The sequence below is a fragment of the Mastomys coucha genome, unplaced genomic scaffold (genome assembly GCF_008632895.1).
Source record: "Mastomys coucha isolate ucsf_1 unplaced genomic scaffold, UCSF_Mcou_1 pScaffold23, whole genome shotgun sequence".
NCBI classification, from domain to species: Eukaryota; Metazoa; Chordata; class Mammalia; order Rodentia; family Muridae; genus Mastomys; species Mastomys coucha.
In genome coordinates, this window is record NW_022196906.1 from 33,319,180 (window position 1) to 33,345,472 (window position 26,293).

Here is a 26,293-nt window from a genome sequence, read left to right on the forward strand (position 1 = left end):
GAGAGGACTATTTGTTGTGACTAGCTTTCCTAATATGGACAAATGAAATCCAAGTAGCCTGGGGAGGAAAACATTTAAAAGCTGTATCCAGCTGTGATACCCATGAATCAAAATAATAACCAGCAAGTCAAGTTACACCTAAGGTGCAATAGTGCTAGTTATATTACTACAATAAAAAGTAACCACTAAATTGTTCTTAAGGCCCACTCACCACAGAAATTCATGTCTGATTCTATAAACATAGTCATTTATGAGATTCTAAAACCTAAAACAGAATCTAATAATGACACCTACACAAACTAGTATATCTAATGGCATACTTATACTTAGTGAGTCATCCATAGATAAATGTAACTCTTTTTACATCAGGTGGAGACAATTACAGAATTCCATAATTGGTCTAAATAGATGGAACAATCTATTTAGGTGGGGTAACAGTCACATTCATCCGTGAACAATACAACCCCTTTCTTTAAAGCTTAGATAAAATTTGAGAAGAAAAGAAAAGAATATTCTACCAAATAGAGTACTAGTAGGCCTGTGGTGATATTGTGTCTTCTATGTATGACAGAGAAGTGGCACTATACATCTCAATAATATAGTTTCCTAAACAAAAACCAAAAATGATTCCATATGATATAGCAATGTAAAAGTGGGAAATCTCAGTGCACCCATTCCTGAGTAACTAATGATTGCTAATTCCTGAATCTGTCTTCCTCTGGATAAATATGAAGGAAAGGAACAGAGCTTATTATTTGAGAGAGACCAAGGAGATCAAGTGAGAATAGATGGTGGGAAATAGGGAAATGATGTGATTACAATACTAACATATGAAGTTCTCAAAACAGAATTAAAAATGAATAAAACATATCATTTCTGTTTTAATTAATAATGAAGTTTATATTTAAAAGGAATATTTATCAAACATGAAGAATATATAACATTATTGGCAATCAGTTATGGGCATAAGGATCCATGTCATCTTCACCATTTGTCCACACTGTTGATTCTGAGAAACATATGAGATATTAGGTGCATGAAATTTAATGTTGACATTTTTAATAGTAAAAAGTATTAAAGTGACATAGCAAATGAGTAATAGTAATGACAGGTAGGGTAAAATAAATAGTATCAGTTCAGTCTATGTTTTTGAACAGTTATGCTCTAGTTAATAATCTTCACATGACTTCTGCTTACATGAAATTTTTTCTTTCAATAATTCTCTTCAATGCAATACTGACATCCTTATTCCTTAGGCTGTAGATCAAGGGGTTCAGCATGGGCACAATAGTAGTATAAAACACAGATGACACTTCCCCTTGGTCCACCAAACTCACTGATTTTGGCTGTAAGTATGTGAATGCAGTAGAACCATACAAGATAGCAACAGCAGAGATGTGAGAACTGCAAGTACTGAAAGCTTTGAATTTTCCCTCGCTGGACTGAATGCGGAGGATGCTGACAATGATGAAGATGTAGGAAGTAATAACAGTCAGCATTGGGACACAGATATTCACTGTACCAAAAAATAGAATCAATATTTCATTGATATAGGTATTAGAGTATGCAAGTTTCAAAAGGGGAAGAAGATCACAGAAATAGTGGTTAATCACATCTAACCTGCAGAACTGAATCCTAATCATGAAGCCAGTGTTTATTGATGCACAGAACACAGCAAAAATATACACTACTAAAATCAAGGAACAGTAAATCTCATAGGACATGGTTACATTGTAAAGCAGGGGGTTACAGATGGCAACATAGCGGTCATATGCCATTACAGCTAATGTGTAGCACTCTGCAGTTCCAAAACTGATGAAAAAGTAGAGCTGAGTCATGCACCCAGGGTAGGAGATGATATTCTTTTCTGTCAGAAAGCTCACCAACATTTTAGGGATAATAACTGTGGACTGACATAAGTCAATGAAGGACAGACTGCTGAGGAAGTAGTACATGGGTGTGTGCAGGTGGGAACTGAACCCAATCAATGCAATCATCCCCAGGTTTCCTGCCACAGTGATCAGATAAATTGCTACAAATAGAAGAAAAGGGGGCAGCTGAACTTCTTGTTTCTCTGAAAGCCCAGCAAAAAAGAATTCAGTCACTGTACAATGGTTTGCTGCTGCCATGTTCTCCAGTCAGATCCTGAAGGAGTAAAAACAATTGTAAGCCTGTTAGAGGGACTTTATACTATCACTGAATTCAAGATTAATTTTTTTTTTTTGTAAATTCAAAGCAATGTCTCTAAGTTTGTTGTGGAAGCAAGTTTTCACTAAACTCACCAAAATCAAATTTCATTAGAGGATTTCTGTAGTTCTTGTTCTAGACATTAACATTTTTCTAATTCTTAAGATACATAGTCTGTAAATGCCCAAGTGAAAATTAATTGCCATCTGGACCATCGTTAGCATTAAGGACTGGACACATGGAAATACTCAGATGAAGTCCTGGACACAGCAGAACAGTTGTTTTGAAGACTTACAGTGAATGTGACAGGATGCACAGAATCAATGTAAGGCAACACAGTCTGAGTACCAGCAAAGAAAGTGGAGTTCAGCATAAAGTTCACCCCATCTAAGGATCTATTGGCAGTCTATAACTCCTGACAGAGGTCATATCAATTTTCTCAAAATGAATGAACAGACAAGTTGATAGTGTGACAGAGGGAAACCATAAACCAATATATCGATATATCTATATATCTAAATATTTAAGTTTACGTCTATGCCTATGTCTATGTCCATGTCCATGTCCATGTCCATGTCCATGTCCATGTCCATGTCCATGTCTATGTCTATGTCTATGTCTATGTCTATTTATGGAAGAGACAAACTGGTCATGATGGGAGAATAATAACAAGAGTACTGAAAGCTGCATGACAAGGGAAGGAGCATGGACCTGGGAAGAGTTGGGAAATGGAAAGTAAATATGATCAAATTATGTTTATCAAATTGGCATTAAGTTAATAAAAATATTTTAAATCTTAAAGGGATAAAAGAGAGGTGGCAAACCCACAGTCATTAAATGCATCTGCCAAAGGGCTTATAGAGGCTAGATAAAATCTTTGTATAAGTTTTACCACAAAGATAAAAATTTTCTAAAGTAAATTATACTAATGAAAAAATCTGCTCATTAAGATAAAATATCAATGAAATTAAAGTGAGATACTTTCATGCAAGAATATTAGATGGCTTTTGAAAAGTTGTGGAAATGACAAACATGCATTTGGAATTAGCTATACACATCATACAACATGTATTAGTGGAGTAAAATATAAAGCCTTGAAAAACTAGTTTGACACAGATCTTCTATGCTTCAATTATATATATCTCAGTATTCTTCAAGGATAAATAGGAATATTTGCCCACAAAATAATTGTGATAAAATTATCTGGCAAATTTTTCATTCATTATTAAAGCTATAATAAGAAACAGCCTAAATATTCAATTGTACTTTTTGTATACAATAGAATTCTAATTAGCATTTCTAATGGAACATATTTCTCATGCAGGTATTAGGATATATTTCAAAAGCATGGTATCATTGCAATAGACATAAAGATAGATCTTTCAGTTTTCTTGAGCTTGCACATAAATTATGTATATTGTCACAATCACTGTGAGTTCATATGTACAACTGCCCCATTGTGTCTGGATGACATCGTTTCCCTTTATTCATCCACCATCTTTAGTGAATGGGTTCCCTCTTTAGGAACTGTTGGCCAGTGAGATTCATCAAACCCTGCAGAAATCATAGGCTCTTCTAAAAACAACTGATTAACCTATTAGAGCTCAATGGAATGAGCTTTTTATAAAGGCCCCTTGAACTTGAACTACAGAGCATGGAGATATTAGTATACCTGGCTGGGGCTGGAAGATTCAATCTTAAGTTACACTTTTTCTCACTAAGTTGTAGTATATTTTCTTTCTGATGCTCTACAAATTTACTGTTTTGTGTAAGTGCATCACCACAAACTTTATATTTGCTAGTCTTTGGATATCAAACATTGTTTTCTATATTCCTTCTTTATTATTATGTGTCCTTATATTAACTCATATTTCATGGAATGTCTAAAATTGAAAAATAAAATAAAACTAATATAAAATATGAACAGTTTGCAACAATTATCCTCATATACTGGGTCTTTCACATAGCACTGAAGAATTGAAGAAAAGTTTAATGAGAGAAAAACTCACATTTTTCAATATGGTAAAGAAATCAAGCCTCACAAAACTATGGTAGATTTGTCATAATCCAATTATTGGATTTTAGATATAAAGTCATAGCATTTAATGCACCAATATACTATTTAAAGCAATTTTTATTTATGCTTACTTCAGAATTTACAGAAAAAAAAACAGTATAGGCACTGTTTAAGAATATGCATCTTAAAGATTAAAAATAATGAAATCAGGAAATTCTAGATATATATAATGCTCAATACAAAATTTTCTTTGGGAATCTCACTATATTTAACATGCTCATACACTATTGTCAAGTGCTTTAATTTACTTTTTGATATACTGCATTTATTATTATCATTATTATTATCATTATGTTTATGTGATGTATTGTGAGCAGGTGTATGATACATTGTGGCGAACATTAGAGAGGGAGACTATAAATTTGGATGGCATGCTTAATCCTTCCATAGTGCAGGACTAGGGGATAGAACTCAAGTCATCAGAATTGTGTAGCAAATCCATTTACCCTCTGAATTTAATTGTCTGACTAGTTAGTGCCTTAATTTATAAAAGAGTAGTGTATGTAGTTGCTTCTTACTCAGAAGTAAAACACATATTAATATGAAGTGTAATTAACTCATTTAGTAATAAGTCACATAAGATGATTACAGAGTTAAAACTTTTCCAATGCAAAAATGTATACTTGTCTATGAAGAAACCCAAAACATTGCATTTTCTGGTTTTAGTCTTAGACTTATCACAAAGAAAGAACTGAGTCTCTGCGGAACAGCTCCTGTTTAATCTCTAGCTCTTCTCAAGATTACCTCCACAGCTGTAAATGAGTAGTTCCTGTTCTAGTTCTCGACACTGAATTTTAATATTATATCAACTGTCCACATTCTATACTCAGCTACATTAAACCAGTGCTATTACTTCCTACCTCATTTTTATATTTGAAAATTATTTTTATTTTCAAATATAAATAGGCATGCTGGTAGCTTTTACAACCATTAAAATAGTTTTAAAATATTTGTTCATCTCTCATAATTTATTTAATATGGAGCTCTTGATGCTATGTCAAATTTCATGATAGTAAATCTCTTCTGATAGCATGTGGAGATCTGACCCTCCTAAAAATTAAGAATAATAATGTAAAATTATAGAAATGCCAAAAGAGTTGTAAACTTGGGAGCCATAGGTTGAGTAAAATCATTCTAATACCATGCTTCAAAGACAGTTCCTGGAAATTTTATCCACCTGCTCCCATTTTCTTGATTCAGGGTCTCTCTGTGTCTAATACTTTGCATCTTTTTTTGAATATTGCTGAATTTTAAATAAATATAGCCTTCAGTCATTGATGCAGTATAAATAAAAATGACATCTACTCTGCTTTAAAGATTTCGCAAGCTAAATCTGCCATATTAGCATATATTAATTAGACCAGGGCTGTAAATATGGGATAAAATTTATAACCAAAATAAAACTAGAAGAAAGAGGAAATAAAAGTTGTAGTTGAATTGATTATTGCATACTCATGGGATAACACTAAATATAAAATTATACCTACATTCATATTGTTGTTTTATAATAGGGCAAAAATTTAAATAAATTCTAAGCAACAAAATTTGAGTGTCATCAATGTTACTCAATGAGGATAACATTCAAATGTTTGATGCTAATATTTTTGTATTTTTATAATTTATAAATATGTTTTTGTGATTCATTTTCCAATGTCCATAGATTAACATTTTTTGTCTGAGAAATAAACTTTTGTCCCCAGTAATTATCAATGTAAAATAAAAATACAAAATATGTTATACTTTAGCACAGTTGTTTCAAAGTATGTTTGTAACAAAAACCTTGTTAAGTGCTCTATAAATTTTGTAAAATGGAACAGTAGGTCTAATCATGTAATTGAGTACTTGAATTACAATCATCATATTAGGAACCACAGATTATGAGTTTTACACATTGTAACAGTATAAAAGATTTCTTTTTTGACTTAAATTGAACAGGTAATCACACATTTATCCTCATAAGGAGTAAGATTTGTGGCCAGCATGCCTTCAAAGTTACTACAACCTAATCATACAAGACAAAGAAATAATTTAAACTCATTCAATATTAAAATAAATTTAAAATACCAAATCAGTTATAGTGGTTTGTTATTTATAAAACAGTAAAAACAACAACAAATTTATTAACTCCTAATTTGATTTAAATGACTATTAATATAAGATATATATAAAACATTGTATTCATATGTAAAACTAGGAGAAATTTACATGTAAATAAAGAAAATATCTGAAATAAAAAAATAAGTCATATGTTCTTTTTCTTGTTTTTCATTTTTGCTTTTGCTTTTAACTCTTTATATTAAATGAGCTTTTAAAGCCTGTTTTTATAAAACAAAAATTTTCTTTTTTTTCCCTCAGAGGAACACACTATAACTTTATTTTCTCTTTTATCTAGCATATACAATAAATGTTAAAACACACAAAAAAATCAATAAAATAGTAGAGTAAGAGAAAATGAAGGGAAAATACAGAACCTTTCATTATAAACAAATCTTAGAATGTAGCAAATTGTACTATATTATTTTAGTACATTATCCTAATTATCCTAATACATTATTATATAGATATTTCTGAAAGATCTCTGATGTGTCTTCTCAGCTCAGGAGATTTTGAATTGGAACACAGCCAAGGGGTCACAATGTTACCAGATAGTTGAGCCAATAATCCTATAGTGATCACCATCTATGATAGCTGTGCCTTCTCTGAAGGCATTGTTAAGGCTGTCATTTCTTCTGTGTTCCGTGAAGTTAATAGGAAGAACTAATGTATAGCAATTATTTGAAATTTCAGGTTATGGTATTCACTGTGTATGATCTAGCTAAGGAAAGGACATTCACAAGATGAAACACAAAAGTTGACAAATGCTTGGAAAACATTTAAATATAATTAGTGTGCAGCTTATATATTCTAAGATATTTTGTGACACTTGAAACCATAAAAATACACATTTTAATAATCATAGTGTAATATTATGACAGTTTGTTATTGTAAAGAGTAAAAAAGTCATTTATTCAAGCTGATGGAATATACTGGGGCCTAAATCTGATAATAATTCACATTCACAGACCTAGAGAAACAATTCCCTATCATTTATTTGTAAAACTACATCTTTCCACTTAGTTGATCCTGCTAAATTTTTCAAGCATACAAATCTCTCCTGTGATATACTCATTTGGTTACTTAGAATTCCTAGATTACATTACAGTTATTCATTATATATAGTTTAGAATGGTATTGATTCTCCTAGACAATATCACTGAGAAGTTTTTCTTTGTTTTCTGGTACATATACATTTCCTTTAATATCGTTTCTAAACTATGACTGACATGGTGTGATTCTCCAAAAATCTTGTAATAGACTCATTCTTTCTACAACGTGCTCAGGATGTTGTAATTTCTGAACCTCATACTCCCTTAGGAAATAAACTGCATTACTAGTCAGATGATCAGTAGCATTTATTTGCCAGTCTCCTCAGTAATACATGACTGCCAAATTACAGGTCCTTATAGTACTTTTAAAAATATCAATTATATGAATGAATGAAGGATATACAGATACTTCTACCTGACTTGTGACTATGATTGCTTCAGGCATTAAAGTCCTAAATGACAAGTGTGAGTATATGAGACCAATACATTACCTTAATTCTCCTAGAATACTCAATATCAAGTTTCATTTGCTGCTTGCCAATGGTCCTAATCCTGGAATTGTGAAAAATAGGCACCCAGCATTCTACAGTTAGTATTTAGAAGTCAAGGGCTAGTCCTCAATGACAACAGTACCTTTGAGTTAGGTCTGTATGTCAAGTCATCTTCTTTCAGAAGTCACTTAGTTTGTAACTCTGTAGTTTCAATTTCACACTCATAGTCATCTGAGCAGTTGTGAAGCTCTGTCCTGAGTTTAATTACTTCAGGTATTCTACTTCATGAAATAAACATTCCCTAAGGACATTCATAATTCTAGAAATTTGCTCCTGAGGAAAATAAGCAATTAGCAGTGATAATTCCCCAATTGTGAAGTGAGTCTTCAAATGATTTCTTGTAATTTCTAAACTTTCAACTCCTAATAAAGATTTTAATCATGGGAGTCACTGAAGAATTGTGTTTTAATGCTTACTCTGCTCCAACAGGTGTTGTTGGCTTTGAGATACAGTGCATTTCTTAGTTGCCTATAGTTGACACAACAGACAGAACCCACAGTGAGGTAACAAAGTTGTAGAGGAGCAATGCCTTTCCTGATGAATTATATGGTGTTGATTATATAATAATAAATCTATTTATATAAATATTGTTAACAATTTCCCAAAACCCAAAACTGCTTTGATCTTTTCCTAATTTAAGAAACCCAGAAAAACCATATAATGATCTAAAGAAAAAGGATTGGGCTACCCATGTGACTATAGCTGCAGTTGAGATACTTCAGGAATAAAAAGTTAGAAGGATGGCTGCTCTTCCTCTTCTCCTGCTCCTGTTATTCTGGTCACAGAGGAGACAGCACCGCAGTTGCCGCCAGCTCCTGGATTTCTGGCTCTTCTCTTCTTCTTAAATTCGGGTGTCTAATCAAAAGCAGCAAAAACCAACGCCTTCACTACTAAAGGTCAGTCTGAGCTGACTCTATTTCTATGACAACATTCATTTCATGAAAGCCTTCCAGAAAACAGTGGTGCTTATTTTTTTTTTTTATAAAGCTGAGGTCCTGAGTGAAGAGCCCATTCTGAAGTGGTATAAAGATGCACGTGTTGCAAAGGGATAAACTGTCTTCCTTGAGTAAATGAAGAAGTTTTTAGAATGGCTCAAAATGCTGAGGAGGAATCTGAGTCTGAAGCTTAAGAAGGTGACTGAATTTTGAAGCAAAATCATCAGTAAAGGAAACAGGAGTTGTAAATAAAATGTTATGTTTTATGTGTCTTGGTTCTCACATCTTCCTACCTCCTCATATCAAACATGATATAAGGGCTTTCATGGCAATTTTTATTTTAACTGTTTTTATGGTTACTGGAAATGTTGGATTTGGTTTCTGAAACAATGTGTAAGGAGCTTCAGGAGCTATAGAATTGAATCTGATGTAGCACTGGTTTTCAGTTACCTTCTATATTCTGTATTTCCTACTATAATAATGTGAATGTAAGGCCTTCAACACTGAGCAGTTCACTTGATTCCCTGGGTTTTCTACATAAATGGTTTGGTTAAAAATAATTTGTTATGAAAACATTCTGTTTGCAAAATAAACTGTAAAAGTATCCAAAATTTCAAAAGGCAATGATTTGTGTGATAACTTAGTGTGTCCAGAGCAATGTTCATCAGTGAAAATCCTGTAGATGATTGAATCCATAACATGAGTCCTGACGTTGGTTATATGTGAGCATTTTCTTATTTATATTTTTAACCCCAGATGTTGTTTGATTTCTGGATTTTATCCTTAGTAAAGTTATGAAGACTTGAGTTTGAGAACTACATGTGTCAGAGTTAGGAAGAAAGAAGATGAATCATATTTTATAAGAAACTTCTAGGTTCATTTCCATCTTTCCAGATAGAAAAAGTAGACATTCCTCATCCAAATGTTCTACCCCAGGATACAGCTAGACTGTTGGGAAAGGGTTCCCACAAGGAGTGAGTCAAGAAAATGTCTTGTTACTGAAGCATAAGATGTTTGGGAGTGTTTTGGGTGAGCATGTTCTAACAGGATCATGGCAAGACTCCATTTTCTTTTGTGAAGGTAAAAGACAGTCATTAGTGATCTGCCATTCAGTTATCTGGGCCTAGTCTCATATTTCGGACACCTAGTAACTCACCCTAGTTACCATTTTTTTAACTGCCCTGAGCTAAATACTTCCATTGATTAACCCATTTATTTTAATGTCTGCCTTCATTGTTTCTCTCTTTGCTATCCATTTAGAGTTAGTTGGTAAGGGAAGATGTAGCTACCTTTTGGGGGAAGGCTAAAAGTGAACATTTTGAAAGTTTTTGTAATTGGTAAAAGAAAATAGTAAGAATAAAGCCACCAATGACTTCAGTGGAAATTGCCCATTTTGAAGGTGCCATTCTTAGAAGCCAGAATTTGGTATTTAAAGTTTATCTTGAGAGAATAACATGTAATACAATTTGAAATAAAGGTATAGTAACCTTTCAAAAGCATTATAGCAAAAACATTGGTGGGTGGAGTGAATTTATAAAATGAATGACTTTGATAAAGTTTTATGCCCTGACAAATGTATTCATTAGATTCTGTGTAGTGCTCTGCTTTTGCTTTGTAATTTTTAGTCCTAAAAAAAATTTTTTTTAAATAAAGTCCAACCTTACATTAAAAAAAGTTAGAAAGCATGGCAATCTAAATCCTTTTATACATTTATTTATTTATTATTCATTCATTTTACATCCTGATCACTGCCCCCTCTTGTGTTATCCTCTTCCCAGAGTCTTTCCCACCAGCCCCTCTCTCCTCCTACTCTGAGAAAATGGAGATCCTTCCCATGTACCTACAACCCTGGCATGTCAAGTTCTTGTAGTACTAGGTGTTTCTTCCTCCACTGGCCAGACAAGACAGCTGATTTAGGGGAACCAATTCCACAGACAAACAACAAGTTTAGGGATACTCTGTTTTAGTTGTTCTGGACTTAGACCATAAAGACTGAGCTGCACATATCTAAGAGTGTCTAGGTCCAGCCCATATATTCTCGTTAGTTAGTGGTTCAGTGTCTGAAAGCCTCCAAGGATTCAGCTTAGTTATCCCTGTTGGTTTTATTATCCCTTTTGGGGCCCTCAAAACATCCCCCCAACTCTTTCAAAAGAGTCTGCAAGTTTCATTCAATGTTTAGTTGTGGATCTCTACATCTCTCTGAGTCAGCTGCTCGGTAGAACCTCTCACAGGACAGCCATGCTGGGTTCCTGTCTGTAAGCATAAGAAAGCACCATTAATTGTTAGGAACCATCTAGGATAAGTTAAAGGCTAGCAGGAGACTTTCCTGCGATGGTCTACCATTTTTGCATGGACTGTGATCAATGCTCTGTGGGATGCAAGACCTTGAGGGACTTCAACTCAAGATGGATTCTTGCAGCTGATATGCATTTTTTGTCATTATTAAATTAATACAATAATTTCTGGTCATTGGCCTGCCATATTGGGCAGATTTTCTGCACATGTCAGAAGATTTACTCTTTTATAGCCATGCTATGATGACAAATAGGTGATTTCTTAACTTCTAATAGTGATTCTATAGAATTTTCAAGTATATACTAGAATCATTGAACCCTTTATAGAAAGGGCTGCAATTAAGACCCTGCAAGTCTTTCATGTGTAACAAGCTATTTGCACTAGGACAGAAAGCAGGCATGAATCAGATTCATGATTTAGGAAAAAATTCATTTTTAGCTGGTTGTAAAACAATTATCTAATAACTAAAAGCCATAAAAGGGAAAAATGATTTATTGTAGGTACAAGGAGAGAAGATAAATCATTGATTGGGTTTTTCTATACAAAACTTCAATACTAATGAGGCACTAAGCATGCGATTTGCCTCTTGGCATACTGTGCTAACTTAGACATAAGAATTATTGATTTAAACTCTTAATGAACCTATGGAGCTAGTGGCAGAAAGTGACTGTTTAGTCAGATAACTAATCTTAATGGAATACATATAAACATCTCTGTTGTTACTTATTGTTCAATTTACGATTTGAATTTATGTTTGAACCTGTGAACTATTGAAAAAAGATTTTTGGAATACCATGTGATCATATACCCTAAAAAAATTATAAGAACTAAGATAATAAAGAAGAGAGAAGAAGAGAGTAGAGTAGAGCATAGCAGAGCAGAGCAGAACAACAGGCAGACTTCTTTTTACTATGAGACAAGACTTTTCTTTCTTTCTTTTTTATTAGATATTTTCTTTATTTACATTTTTTATTTTTGTGCTGGGATTAAAGGAATGAACTACCACTGCCTGGCCTTTATTTACATTTTGAATGTTATCCTCTCTCCTGGTTTCCCCTCCGAAAACCCCCTATACCCTCCCCCATACCCCTGCTCATCCACCATCCCACCACCACTTTCTGGCCATGGCAATCCCCTACACTGGGGCATAGAGACTTCTGAGCAAGTTTCTTCTTATTGACAAGAACAGGACTTTTTCATACTCAATAAAAAAGTAGAAATTTTTTCCTTTCTCTAAGCAATAAAGATTGGCACTTATTTTTCATCCAGAATGAATGAGTTCTTTCTGCACTACTACTTGGGCTTTTGATTCATCATATATATATACATATATATGTATACATATGTACATATATAAATATATATGTAAATATATAAGTTTATGGAAATAGCTGGTTGGGCCTGGCCAAAGTATATGTATATATAAATGTACATGTGTGAATGGATGTATGAATATACATCTATGTATATGCATATTTGTTTATGTAAAAGGCTTTCTTTGTGTATGTCTTTGTGTGACTTTCTTTTTCTGCTTCAATAAGTTACTTGCTTGGTTGGTTACAGGTACACCAAGATTTTTTATATAATTTCTGGTTGGTGTTTCTCTAATTTCTTTCTCAGACCATTATTTGTTTGAATAAATGAGGGCTACCTATTTCTTTGAGTTAATGTCATATCCAGCAACTTTGCTGAAGTTGTTTATCAGCTGTAGGAATTCTCTGATAGAATATTTGAGGTCACTTATGTATACTATCATATCATCTGTGAATAGATACTTTTACTTCTTCCTTTCCAATTTTTATCCTCTTGTTGTCATTTAGTTGTCATATTACTGTAGATAGGACTTCAACTACTATATTGAGGAGATACAGAGAGTGGACAGCCTTGTTATTAATAGGATTTATAGGACACTTGAAGATAGCTACTTCACCTTCCATGAACTATCATTCAATGTTTTACTATAATTTATATAATATATGAAACTTTTTCTGAAAATTTCAAAATTTTCTGTATCTCATGTAACTTGGCATTCTCACTAAGAAAGCACATTAGTACAACTACTCTCTGAATATATTCCTGTTTCCTATAATTTCTTTTTTATGAAAATTATCATCAAACATCTTTTGAGTTTCTTTAGAACATGAGAGTATTGTGTTGTGTTGTGTTGAATGGCATAAAGTTTTGATTGTATCTTATATGCTGTCTATTAATTTGAGTACTTACTATCTTTAATAATTATAGAAAAATTAAAAAAAACAACTTATTAAACCAAATTAAATTGGTTACAATAAAAGACACTCTAGTTTTCTCTTTGATAGCTTAAGAATTGAGATTATTTCCTGCTGTCTACTCCTCTTTGGTGTCTTTGCTTCTCTTCTTCCTCCTCCTCCTCTTTCTCTTCCTCCTCTTTCTCATCTTGCTTCTTTTTACTAGAGTTTTCATGTATTTTTTTTAAATTCTGGTATCAGAAATTTCTAATTTCTACACATAACTAGCACTGAGTACTATGAACTTATCTCTTAGCATTACTTTCATTGTGTTTCATAAATTTGGGTATGTTTCTCTTTGCTTTCATTGAAGTTTAGAGAGTCTTTAATTTCCTTATTTATTTCTTCCCCAACCCAGAGATCATTGAATAGAGAGTTTTTCAGTTTCCATGAATTTGTAGTTTTTCTGGTACTTCTGTTGTTTTTTTTAACTCCAGCTCTAATGTATGATGGCCTGATAAGATAAAAGGCATTATTTATATTATTTATATTTTCTTGTATCTGTAGAAGCTTGTTCTCTCTCTCTCCCTCCCTCTCTCTCTCTTTCTCTCCCCTTTCTGTCTCTCTCTCTCTCACATACAAAAACAGACATGGCAAGGACACTTGCTTAACTGTAAAACTTTATTTATAATAGACACAAACTAGAAATGACTTAGCACTCAGCTGAAAAATGAATAAAGAAAATTTGGAACATCTACACAATGGAATAAAATTCAACTTTAAAAATAAGAACATAATGAATTTTGAAGGCAAATTGATGGAACTTGAAAATATCCTGAGTGAGGTAACCCAGACCCTAAAGGATATGCAAGGTATTTACTCAGTTTTAAGTGTATATTAGCCATAAAGGGAATGGCAAGAGAAAAGATGGGATTCATGATCAGTTGTGGATCATGTAGGAAAGAGGGTCAGAGCCCCACTAGAATGAATGGAAATGAGACCCTGTGTGGGTAGGATGGTCAGGGGCATCTCTAGGGAGTGCTAGAGATCTGTGATGGTTAGGGCACATAGGAGTCTATGAGAGTGACTTTAGCTGAGAGTACTAACATTGGGGATATAGAACCCAAAGTACACCAGTTCTTCTAGCCAGGCACACCCCCTAGTAGATGGTTAAAGACATCAACCCACCTGCAAAAGGATGCACAGTTAGAGTTCTGGCTTCTTAAAGAATCCAGAAACGATGAACTCACGAACTATACAATATTTGCCTGCTTCCATATCCTCTTCTAAAATTCTGAAGAAGATAGAAATGTGTGTCAGTTACAGGGATTTCATTGTTGCTTTTAATTTATAAAAGAATTCTGCATGCATGTGACTTTCATCTATGTATAATTTTAATCTTTATGAATATTAACACTACAAAAATAAGCTTTCTTAATTTAATAATCAATCAACATAATTAAAAATTAGCAATTCAGAATGCATACTGTGTAAAATACTGCCGATGAGCATTTTCAGCTTGTCCATGGCTTCCTAGCAGTGTGTTTACTTGAAGCTTATGTATCATCTCTGAGCAAAACATCTAATACATTATAAGATTATATGGAATCTGCCAAGGGATGAAAGTATTCAATTGTTCCAACCAGGTAAAGAGCCTACAATCAAACACAATTGCAAGGATGGCAAGATGCCCTTAAGTGTGCATCCTTAGCAGTAAAATTATGGCAGTAACCACATGGTATCTTATTAGACTTAAAACATCTCCATACTAGGCCTGAGAGTTCAAGAAGTCATAGATTATAGAAGAAAACCTACTTTTGCAAATTTCTTCAACTGCTGTGATTTTAAATGTATTTCAAGTCCTATTTCTTGCATCCTCATGTAGGATCAACTCTACTCTCATCATAGAATTGTCTACACAATTCTTCATATTCTTGCATGTTTAATTGTGTGGTTTTTTAAAATTTTTTTAGATGTTTTCTTTATTTACAATATCTCCTTTCCCAGGTTCTCTTCTCCCCCCAAAAAGAAAAAAATAAAATAATCCCCTGTTCCCTCCCCCTCACTCTGCTCATCATTCCACCCAGTCCTGCTTACTGGCCCTGGCATTCCCCTACACTGGGGCATAGAACTTTCACAGTACAAAGGTCCTCTCCTTCCACTGATGACTGACTTGGCTATCCTCTGCTATACACATGCTGCTGGAGCCATGAGTCCCCCCGTGTGTACTTTTGGTTGGAGTTTTATCCCTGGGAACTCTGAGGGTACTAGTTAGTTCATATTGTTGTTCATCCTAAGGGGCTGCAAACCGTTCAGCTCCTTGGGTCCTTTCTCTAGTTCCTTCATTGGGGACCCTGTGCTCAGTCCAATGGATGGCTGTGAGTCTCTACTTCTGTATTAGTCAGGTACTGTCAGAGACTCTCAGGAGACAGCTATCTCAGGCTCCCATCATCCAGCACTTGTTGGCATCCACAATAGTGTCTAGATTTGATGACTAAATATGGGAAGGATTCCAAGGTGGAGCAGTCTCTGAATTATCCTTCCTTTTGTCTCTGCTCCATAGTTAGTCTTTACAACTCCTTCCATGAGTATTTTGTCCCCCTTTTTAAGAAGGAATGAAGTATCCACATTTTGGTCTTCCTTCTTCTTGAGTTTCTTGTGGTTTGTGGATTGTACTTTGTGTATTCCGATCTTCTGGGCTAATATCCACTTATCAGAGAGTGCATACAGTGTGTGTTCTTTTGTTATTGGGTTACTTCACTCAGGATGATATCCATCCATTTGCCTAAGAATTTCATAAATTCATTGTTTTTAATCTCTGTGTAGTACTCCACTGTGTAAATGTGTAGATGTCCTCTGTAGATGTCTTCATATGCAGCTGGAACCCTGGGTCCCTCAATGTGTAGTCTTGGGTTGGTGGTTAAGTCCCTGGGAGCTCTGGTTGATTGATATTGTTGTTCTTCCTGTGGGATTGCTAATAACTTCATTTCCTTCAGTCCTTCCCCTAACTCCACCATTGGGGCCCCTACACTTAGTCTGATGTTTGGCTGCATCCATCATCATCTGTATTGGTCAGGTTCTAGCAGAGCCTCTCAGGACACAGCTATACCAGGCTCCTTCCTATCAGCAAGTGCTTCTTGGCATCAACAATAGTGTCTGGGTTTGGTGTCTGCAGGTGGGATAGATACCAGGTTGGACAGTGTCTAGATGGCCTTTCCTTCAATCTATGCTCCATTCTTTGTCCTTGCATTTCCTTTTGACAGGAGCAATTCTGGACTGATATTTTTGATGGGTGGCCCCATCTCTCAACTGAGTGTTGTGCCTATCCACTGGATGTGGTCTCTATGAGTTCTCTCTTCCCTTTGTTAAGTATTTCAGATAATGTCATCCCTACTGGGTCCTGGGAACTTCTTGGGTCCCTGGCATCTGAGAAGTGCTACCCACAGTTAGCCATCCCCTACTGCTACACAACTCCATTCAATTTCCTGACCCTCTATACTTAGCCTCCATCTCCTCCTACACCTGATCATGCCCCCATTTTTTCTACCCCTCTTCTAATTCTCCCAGATCTCTCCCCCCTCTACCTCCTAAGATTATTTTCTTCCCCCTTCTGAGCAGGACTTAAGCATTCACACTTTCGTTTTACTTCTTCTTAGGTTTCATAGGGTTTGTGAGTTGTATCATGGGTATTCCCAGCTTTCTTTTTTCTTGGCAAATATCTACTTATCAGTGAGTACATACCATGTGTGATCCTTTGTGACTGGGTTACCTCACTCAGGATATTTTCTAGTTCCATCCATTTGCCTGCAAATTTAATGAAGTCATTGTTTTTAATGGCTGAGTAGTATACCATAGTGTAAATGAACCATATTTTCTGTATCCATTCTTCAGTTGAGGACATCTGGGTTGTTTCCGATTTCTGGCTATTAAGAATAAATCTGTTGCTGGGAGTTGGTGGCACACACCGTTAATTCCAGCACTTGGGAGACAGAGGCAGGTGGATTTCTGAGTTCAAGGCCAGCCTGGTCTACAAAGTGAGTTCCAGGACAGCCAGGGCTACTCAGAGAAACCCTTTCTCAAAAATCCAAAAAAAAAAAAAAAGAATAAATCTGCTATGAACACAGTGGGGCTTGTGTCCTTGTGTTGGAGTGGAGCATCATTTGAGTATATGCTCAGGAGCAGCATAGCTGGATCTTCAGGTAGAACTATCTCCAGTTATCTGAGGAAGCTACAAATTGATTTCTAGAGTGGTTGTACAAGTTTGCAATCCCACCAGCAATGGAGGAGTAATCTTTCACCACATCCTTGCTCCTTGAATTTTTGATGTTAGCCAATCTGATTTGTGTAATATGGAATCTCAGAGTTGTTTTAATTTGCATTTCCCTGATGACAAAGGATGTTTAACATTTCTTTAAATGCTTCTCTGGCATTGAGCAATCCTCTACTGAGAATTCTGTTTATTTTCTGTCCCACATTTTTAATTAGATTATTTAGTTTGTTGATGTCTAACCTCTTAAGTTCTCTATATATTTTGGTTATTAGTCTCTGGATGTAGAGTGAATAAAGATTTTTTCCAATCTGTAGGCTGCCTTTTTGTTCTGTTAACAGTGTCCTTTTCCTTACAGAAGCATTTCAATTTCATGAGGTCCCATTTATCAGTTGTTGATCTTAGGGCCTGAGACATCATTGTTCTTTTCAGGGAATTGTTTCCTTTCCACTGCATTCAAGAGTATTTCCCACTTTCTTTCCTACTACATTTGGTGTATCTAGTTTTATGTGGCGGTCCTTGATTCATTTAGACTGGAACTTTGTTCAGGGTGAGCAATATGGATCAATTTGCATTCTTCTACATGCAGATAATCAAACAGACTGGCACCATTTATTGAAAATGCGTTCCTTTTTCCATTGTATAGTTTCAGCTTCTTTGTCAAAAGTCAAGTGTCCATAGTGTAAGGGTTCATAATGAATGAAACTGTGGACTCAAATAGTAAGCAAAGAATATTTTATTCTGCAGAAGTCCAGCATGTTGTTATCTCCCTATTACCAAGACAGAGAGAAATGCAAGAGAGCATACAGGCATGATTTAAAGCACATTAGGCAACGCTGAGGTAGGCGACCTCTTTGTTAATCTGTTGAGTCCATTTCTAAGGACATTCCATCCACTGGGGTATGAGGACTGGAAACTTGTTGGAGAGGTCTGGGAATTGTTGCAGAAGAAGTAGCTGGGAAAGTCTGGAAAATGTTGGTGACCCATTGTCCTTGCATTAGGCCAGGTCATAGGGCAGCCTCTGATAGCAGGGCAGTTTCTGACTAGCTGTCTGAAGCCTAGGTTTCATTTTTCTATTAACTGACTTGCCTAGATTTAGGCCTAGTTTCCTGAACTGCCATTTTGAAGCCTGTCATGAAATCTGCCTAGCCTTCTCAATAGGTATATAGGCTTATTTCTGAGTCTTTGATTTGATTCCCTTGATCAAGGAATCTTGACTTATCTATTTCTGTACAAACACCATGTAGTTTTCATCACTATTTCTCTATAGTATTGCTTGAAGTCTAGGAAGGTGATTTCTCCAGAGTTTCTTTAAGTGTTCAGGATGGTTTTGGCTATCAAGGATTTTTGTTTTTCCATATGAAATCAAGAATTGTTCTTTCATGTTTTGGAAATGAAAACATTTCCAAATTTGTGTTGGAATTTTGATGGGCATTTCATTGAATCAGTAGATTGCTTTTCATAAGATACCCATTCTCACTATGTTAATCCTGCCTATACATGGGCATGGAAGATATTTCTATATTGTGTGGTCTTCTTCAATTTCATTCTTTAGGGAGTTGAAAAGTTCTTGACAAATAGGTATTCTGCTTGCTTGGGTAGAGTTACACCTTAATATTTTATATTATTTGTGGCTACTGTGATGCGTGTTGTTTTCCTAATTTCTACCTCTGTTCTTTTATCATTTGTATAAAGGAAGGCTACTAATTTCTTTGAGTTAATTTTATATCCAACCACTATGCATATATATATATATATATATATATATATACATATTACCATATATATACATATATGGTAATATATGTTATCATATCATCTGTAAATAATGATATGTTGGCTTCTTCCTGTCCATCTCCTTTTGACGTCTTGTTGCTCTAATTAGAAGTTTAAGTACTAAACTGAATAAATAAGGAGAGAGAGTGGGCAGCCTTGTCTTGTCCCTGATTTTAGTGGGATTGCTTCAAGTTTCTCTCTTTCAGGTAAGTAGTTAAGTTGTTAGTATAAGATCTCTCTAAAATTTTTTTTGTGAACACACTCAATGCAGTCATTTTATAAGATCAAAAAAATAATACATTTGTAAAAAATTAAAAGGAAAACCTTCTCCTTAGTTTCAAGTATTATATGACATGACTTTTATAGAAAAATACATTAGACTGCACCACAGTCATTTTTTACATTCTTCCTTTAAACTTTACTTTTTAACTGCATTCTATTTTAACATGCTTATAAATTATATAATCATTTAGGTTTTATATTTATATTTAGTTATATATTACTTAAACCTCTCTCTAGATAATTAATGGACCCTAGAGAAGAACTTAATTCTTTTATTGGATCATTGAAACTTTTGATGAGCTATTTTCTTTTATAATAGTGTTTAATAACTCCTGTATATGATTTCTTGTCTTCTTTATAATGTAGTTCTTTCCTTGGATTCAAAAATAATTTTTCATTGTTATATCACATTACTTCAGAACTAATCTGATAATTATGTTAATATTTTCATAATATTTTCTCTGGTTATTATAATCAATAAAAACAATGAGATTTCGCTTCTCTTCCAAATATTTTTAAAATAGCTTTTATCCATATATATGCACTACAAAAACTTCAATTTCCATGAAGGATATTTTCTGCTATTACCCATGATTATGATAAAATTTAGTTGATATTCTTAAATAATAGGATTAAAATTGCATCCACATAAGCCTTTTAGCCTAGTCAAGCAATATGTCTTCAAATTAGTAAGCACACAAGAGTATTTGCTATATATAACCTTTATTTTGAATGTAATAAGTCTGAAACAAGGTCAAATGATCAACTCTTGATTCAAACATTCTGTTATCATTTGGAAGATGTCATAAATTATATGAAGTGTGACCCAGCGATAAACAGTATTTCACTAGAACCAGTATTTCTTTCCTTTAAAATCAGCCACTATATTATCTAGGTATAAATGGATAAAGCTTAATATAATGAAGTCTATGACATTGTAATCAAAAATAAAAGAAAAAACTTCTCTCTCCTGTATCTATTCTCATAAGTATCAGAGTCATGATGGATAAAAACTTACTAGCACAGACAGTAAGTATCTTGTCCAGGTTAACAGCTATGATTTATAGGAGCATGTTAGTCTCAGACCTATGAAACTGGTTTGTTCGAAGAATTAGAGGAGTAAATATGTGGGTGAGAGAAGATATGAATGCTATATGAAGATCTTAATGGGCAATTATTTTATGTGCTCATAATACCAGAAGGCCAATAGAAGCAAAGAGAGTAAAAACTGTGCTGAAGTTTCAAATGAGCATGAGAATCCCATTGAATTGAAATGCAAATAATTCATTTTAAATTCTCATAATTTTCTTTTTTCCCCATCCTTCTAATTTGTAAAATACTAAGTATAAAGATTATGGACTGCTTCTAGTTAACATAATAGATTAGAAGTTATCTTTGCAAGATGAGAGGAACAGGAGTGGTAAGAAGAAACATTCAGTATCCAAAGATAGATAAAAGACAATGCACATTATTAAGTTTTAAATTATAGAATGGTATGAAAATATGTAACTTTCAGATTTCAACTTACCCCAGTAGGAATAATCAAGAATACAAAAACAACAAACTCGAGAGGATATAGGGAAATCATAACTAACCCTCATTAATTTTTGGTGAAATCATAAACTAGAGCAGCTACTTTGAAATCATTGTGGTGTATTTTTTTAAGTTTTTTTATTAGATATCGCAGTCAAAGAAGTATTTCAGTGTGAAAGGTAAAACTGTTTAAGAAAATCCCCTAGTTGAGCCAGATCCCATTCCTAACATATTCTCTACTTGGTTAGAACTTTTCGACTTGACACAGGGAATGAGGAGTATTCCCTTTGTTATCATTGTGAATAACTACTGATACTCTGATGATCTATGGTGAGCCATAAAAGAAACATAAAAGTCTTTGAAAATTCAAGAAGATAAAATTGCCCAGGGCAAAATCTTCCCAGGATAACCATAGATGCCAAGGCAACAATTGAATTGAAATACTAAAAACTAAGAATAAGTCTCATTTGCCACCACCTTTGTAATGAATAATATTTACTGTCTGTTACTGTATTCATCATCATAATGGAAATATAACTTTGAAAATGCGTATCAGTGTAGAGGGATTTGAATCCAGTAACATGGCTACATTGGAAAGAATACAGACATGCCTCTATACACACCTTTAATCCCAAACAATGAAAGTAAAGTTAGTTTGTAAAAGGAAGTACCTATGTTTTAAAAGGATGTCAAATTGAGTGGCAGAGTGAAGAATCAGACAAAGATTTGACAGAATAGGATATCCCCTACTCTTATAAGAACAGAGTAGAAAGAGAGCTGACTTAAGAGAGAGCACACACACACACAAACACACACACACACACACACACACACAGATTAAGGAAGGGCAGGGAGTGAGGGGTATTTTTACTGGAAGTTATTTTACAGAGACAGGTTGAATAAAGTACAAGCTAGCCACAGGTAAAGACAAAACAAGTTAGATGATAAGAAGGCTGCAGAAGATTACAACATATTTCTAACGTAAGTTTGAGGTCAATGGAAGCAATTCAGTCAGAAGTGAGGGAAGCCAATTTGAATCAGTCATCAAGGAGAGGAGTTTTGAGCCAGAGAGTTGAGTTAAACTAACTACCTAGTGTTAGTTTGAAAGAACTAGAAATGATGAGATTATTCAGCAGTAAGTCTCAGAGGCAGAAAACATTCCAGGCATAGATAAGATTGTAAAGATTATAGAATCTTCCAGGATTATACCTATGTTAGAAGATGAAGGCAGTAAGCCTTAGAGACAACAATTAATTCAGGCAGATAAAAGTTAATTTTTTATGAGCATGTTTTTTGAAAGGTTTTATTGAGGAGCAAAAACATTAATATCTTGAATCTGATTAGAAACATCTAAATTGGTCAAGCCACCAAATTAGACTCATACATATATACATATATACATATATACATACATACATTCATACAAAAAACTTGTAACTTTCAGATTTCAACTTACCCCAGTAGGAATAATCAAGAATACAAAAACAACAAACTTGAGAGGATATAGGGAAATCATAACTAACCCTCATTAATTTTTGGTGAAATCATAAACTAGAGCAGCTACTTTGAAATCATTGTGGTGTTTTTTTTAAGTTTTTCTTATTAGATATTTACTTTATTACATGTCATATGATTTCTTCTTTCCCAGTTTCCTCCCCCCCAAAAAAACCCTAAAACCAACAATAATAACATCATTGTGGTGTTTTAATATGTGAATAGAAAAGCAAATAAGCAAGTAAGTAAATACATAAATAAGTAAGTAAAAAAATAAATAATATGACCCTGTCATTCCACTCTTTGGCCTATGACCACAGTTAACTGTTTGGCCATGTCCATTGAACCTCTGTTCATAATAGCTAAGAAATGGAAATGACCTAAATGACCTACAACTGATGGATTGATAATGAAAATACAGTAGAATTCTTTTTTTGCTGTAAGAAAAATAATACATCACAAGATTCTGCCACAGAGCTTGGATGGATAAAACTGGGTTTGACCTATATAGAAGAATACTCCCTGGAGCCTAGCTTCCATAACATGGAATAGTACAATCCAACTTGCCAAGGGTGTAAACAATTAATAGTTGTATCCATCTGTGACACCAATCACTCATAATAACCAGCAAGGTAAGTTATCCTTACGGGTACAGTAGTTCCAATTACATCATGAAAATAAACAATAGTTACTAAATGCTCTTAAGATCCATTCAGTAAAACAAATTTATGCCTAGTTCCTTAAACACAGTCAACTATGAGTTTCTGATGAGATTATGGAACTTAGAGGGGAATCTGGTAGTGACAGAAACTACTATAATCTCGAACTGCATATCTAGTACTTATTGTGTTATCCCCAGATATGTATAATTCTTTTATCAGGAGAGAAATACAATTACAGAACTCCATACCTGTTCTAAATAGAGGGAGGAACTTGTGGAAGGGTGAAGCACCACAATTCATCCACCTATAGTACAACCTCTCTGCTTACAGTGCAAGGAACAGGAATCTTTTTGAAGAGAAGAAAAGAATATTCTAATAAGCAGAGTACAAGGAAGAGTGTGGTAAGATTGTAATCTCTATGCATGACAGGAAAGTGATACTGTACATTTCAACAATATGGTTTCTTAAAGAAGAGCCAAAAATGATATCAGGTGACATAGCAATGTACATGTATGAAATCTCAGGGAACTCAATCCCTAAGTGAATAGCTATGGGCAGCTAATGATTCCTAAGAGCACAATCAGTCTTTCTATGGACAGATATGAATTAAAGGAAAAGATGCCAGTAATTTGAGAGACAGCAGGGAGAACATTGGGGTGGCTAGAGGGAGATGATTAAAATGATATAACTATAAAACTAGAAAATTTCAAATATGAATTAAAATGAATAAAAAGTATCATTTTATGGAGATAAGCTCTCTACTTGCAGAGAAGGGGCAGAGTTTGGTGGTTCCTTCCAAAATTGAACATAGTACTACCAGAGGACCCAGATATACCACTCCTGGGCATATACCCAGAAGATGCTCCAACATGTAATAAGGACAAATGCTCCACTATGTTCATTGCTGCAGGCCAGCCAGCCTTGGCCCTGTGTGAGAAACAGGGTCCTGGTCAGGTCAGCAAGACATCAGCGAATTAAAAAATGGCAGACATGACACAAGGAAGTTCAGTATCTGAATGTATTTCTCAAAATAGCATCAGACTTTTACAGTCATTACAAAAGAGAAAAGAAAAATCTGGCAGTTCAGCAGTCAAGGTACATCTGAAGCCATCTGAAACACACTGAGTCTAAAACAGCAGCCATCTCCTCTGGACCTGTGCAGCACCCTGGGCTCCAAGCATGCTCAGGCTAGAGCGGCCCCACTGAAGTCCCAGGGGAACTCCTGGCAAGCCAGCCAGGAGGATAGAGGCTCGAATCTCGAATGCCCTAGAGTACACTGTCTCTCATACATATACACTTGGCTCAAGGTCCCAACCATCCTTAGTAAATGCCCACTATGTTAATCTTCTAGGCTAGCAGAGGTTAGTCCCAGGGATCCCATTCTTCTAATTCCTGGGAGTGATTCAACTGCTGTATATGACTGAAAAGTTGACTTTGCCCTGGGATGATCAACTTCTATTCAGTAAGCTTCAATGCCCTATTCACCTCATTATCTCCCTAACAATGCCAGATGCAATTAGTCTGAATGTGTAACATTGCCTGGGAAATTCCAAGCCAGGGTTTGGCTAGGATGTTGGAGTGTTGGTGGAAATCAGACAGCAAAGTTTAATTTTGTTTAGCTATTATTGTGAATCATATCTTAGTGGGCATCTAGCACAGGAGAATATCGCAAGGACATATCTGGGCTACCTCTGAGTTAGGGGATGCAGGAAACTGGCTTCCTTGAAGCTTTTTACCTCATAAATTGCTGTCATACAAAGTGTGTGTGGCAGTTCATAGCAGCTTTATTTATAATAGTCAGAAACTGGAAAAAAACCCAGATGTTCTTCAGCAGAGGAATGGATACAGAAAATGTGGTACATCTATACAATGGAGTGCTACTCAGCTATTAAAAACAATGAGTTAATGAAATTATTAGGCAAATGGATGGATCTGCAGAATATCATCCTGAGTGAGGTTGATCACAAAAGAACACACATGGTATACACTCTCTGATAAGTGGATATTAGCCCAGAAGATTGGAATACACAAAGTACAATCCACAAACCACAAGAAACTCAAGAAGAAGGAAGACCAAAGTGTGGATATTTCATTCCTTCTTAATGGGGGAACAAAAGTCCCGTTGAAGGAATTGCAGAGACAAACTATGGAGCAGAGACTGAAGGAAGGACAATCCAGAGATTATTCCACCTGTGAATCCTTCCCATATGCAATCATCAAAGCCAGACACTATTGTGGATGCTGGCAAGTGATGGCTGACAGGAGCCTGTTATAGCGTCTCCTGAGAGTCTCTGACAGTACCTGACTAATACAGAAGTAGAGGCTCACAGCCATCCATTGGACTGAGCACAGGGTCCCCAATGAAGGAGCTAGAGAAAGGATCCAAGGAGCTAAAGGGTTTGTAGCTGAAAGACCCCCAGAACTGGGAAGATCCTTACTCAAGTCTCGGGATGATGCAACCACCCAATAACTCACGAGAGACCGAACTTGCTGCAATCACTTGAGGTTTATTTGGGATAGGCCGGTACCTGGGTCGATCTTGTGACCATGCTGGCCAGAGGAGTTCTACCCTGAACACAAGAAGTGAGGGGTATTTAAAGGGGAAAATCACAAACTGGGGGCAGGGAGAGAGTTACCAAGGAAACATAACACAAAAACAGTGGAAAATTTCAGAGGGACCCAACCCAAGGTATTCAATTAGGGAGGGGAACATATTCATTCTAGGAATGTAATCATCTACTGGTCGACGGGGTAGAGAGGCTCATAAGCCAGTAGACCTTCATTCCTAGTTCTGCCCTCATTGTGGATCAGTAAGGAGGGGCAGGTTTCAGGAACCAGAGCCCTGAGGCTCTGAGTTTGCCAAGTTCCTGGAACTGGCTAC

At 35.0% G+C, this 26,293-nt stretch overlaps 1 protein-coding gene across 1 annotated transcript; it reads right to left on the minus strand.

Moving 5' to 3' along the window:
• Window positions 1–1,170: 1,170 nt before the first annotated feature.
• On the minus strand, window positions 1,171–2,132 carry LOC116072339 (olfactory receptor 1537-like). The gene has a single exon (XM_031343748.1). The coding sequence runs from the start codon at window positions 2,127–2,129 to the stop codon at window positions 1,194–1,196; it is 936 nt and encodes a 311-aa protein (XP_031199608.1). The 5' UTR covers window positions 2,130–2,132; the 3' UTR covers window positions 1,171–1,193.
• Between the last annotated feature and the right edge of the window lie 24,161 nt (window positions 2,133–26,293).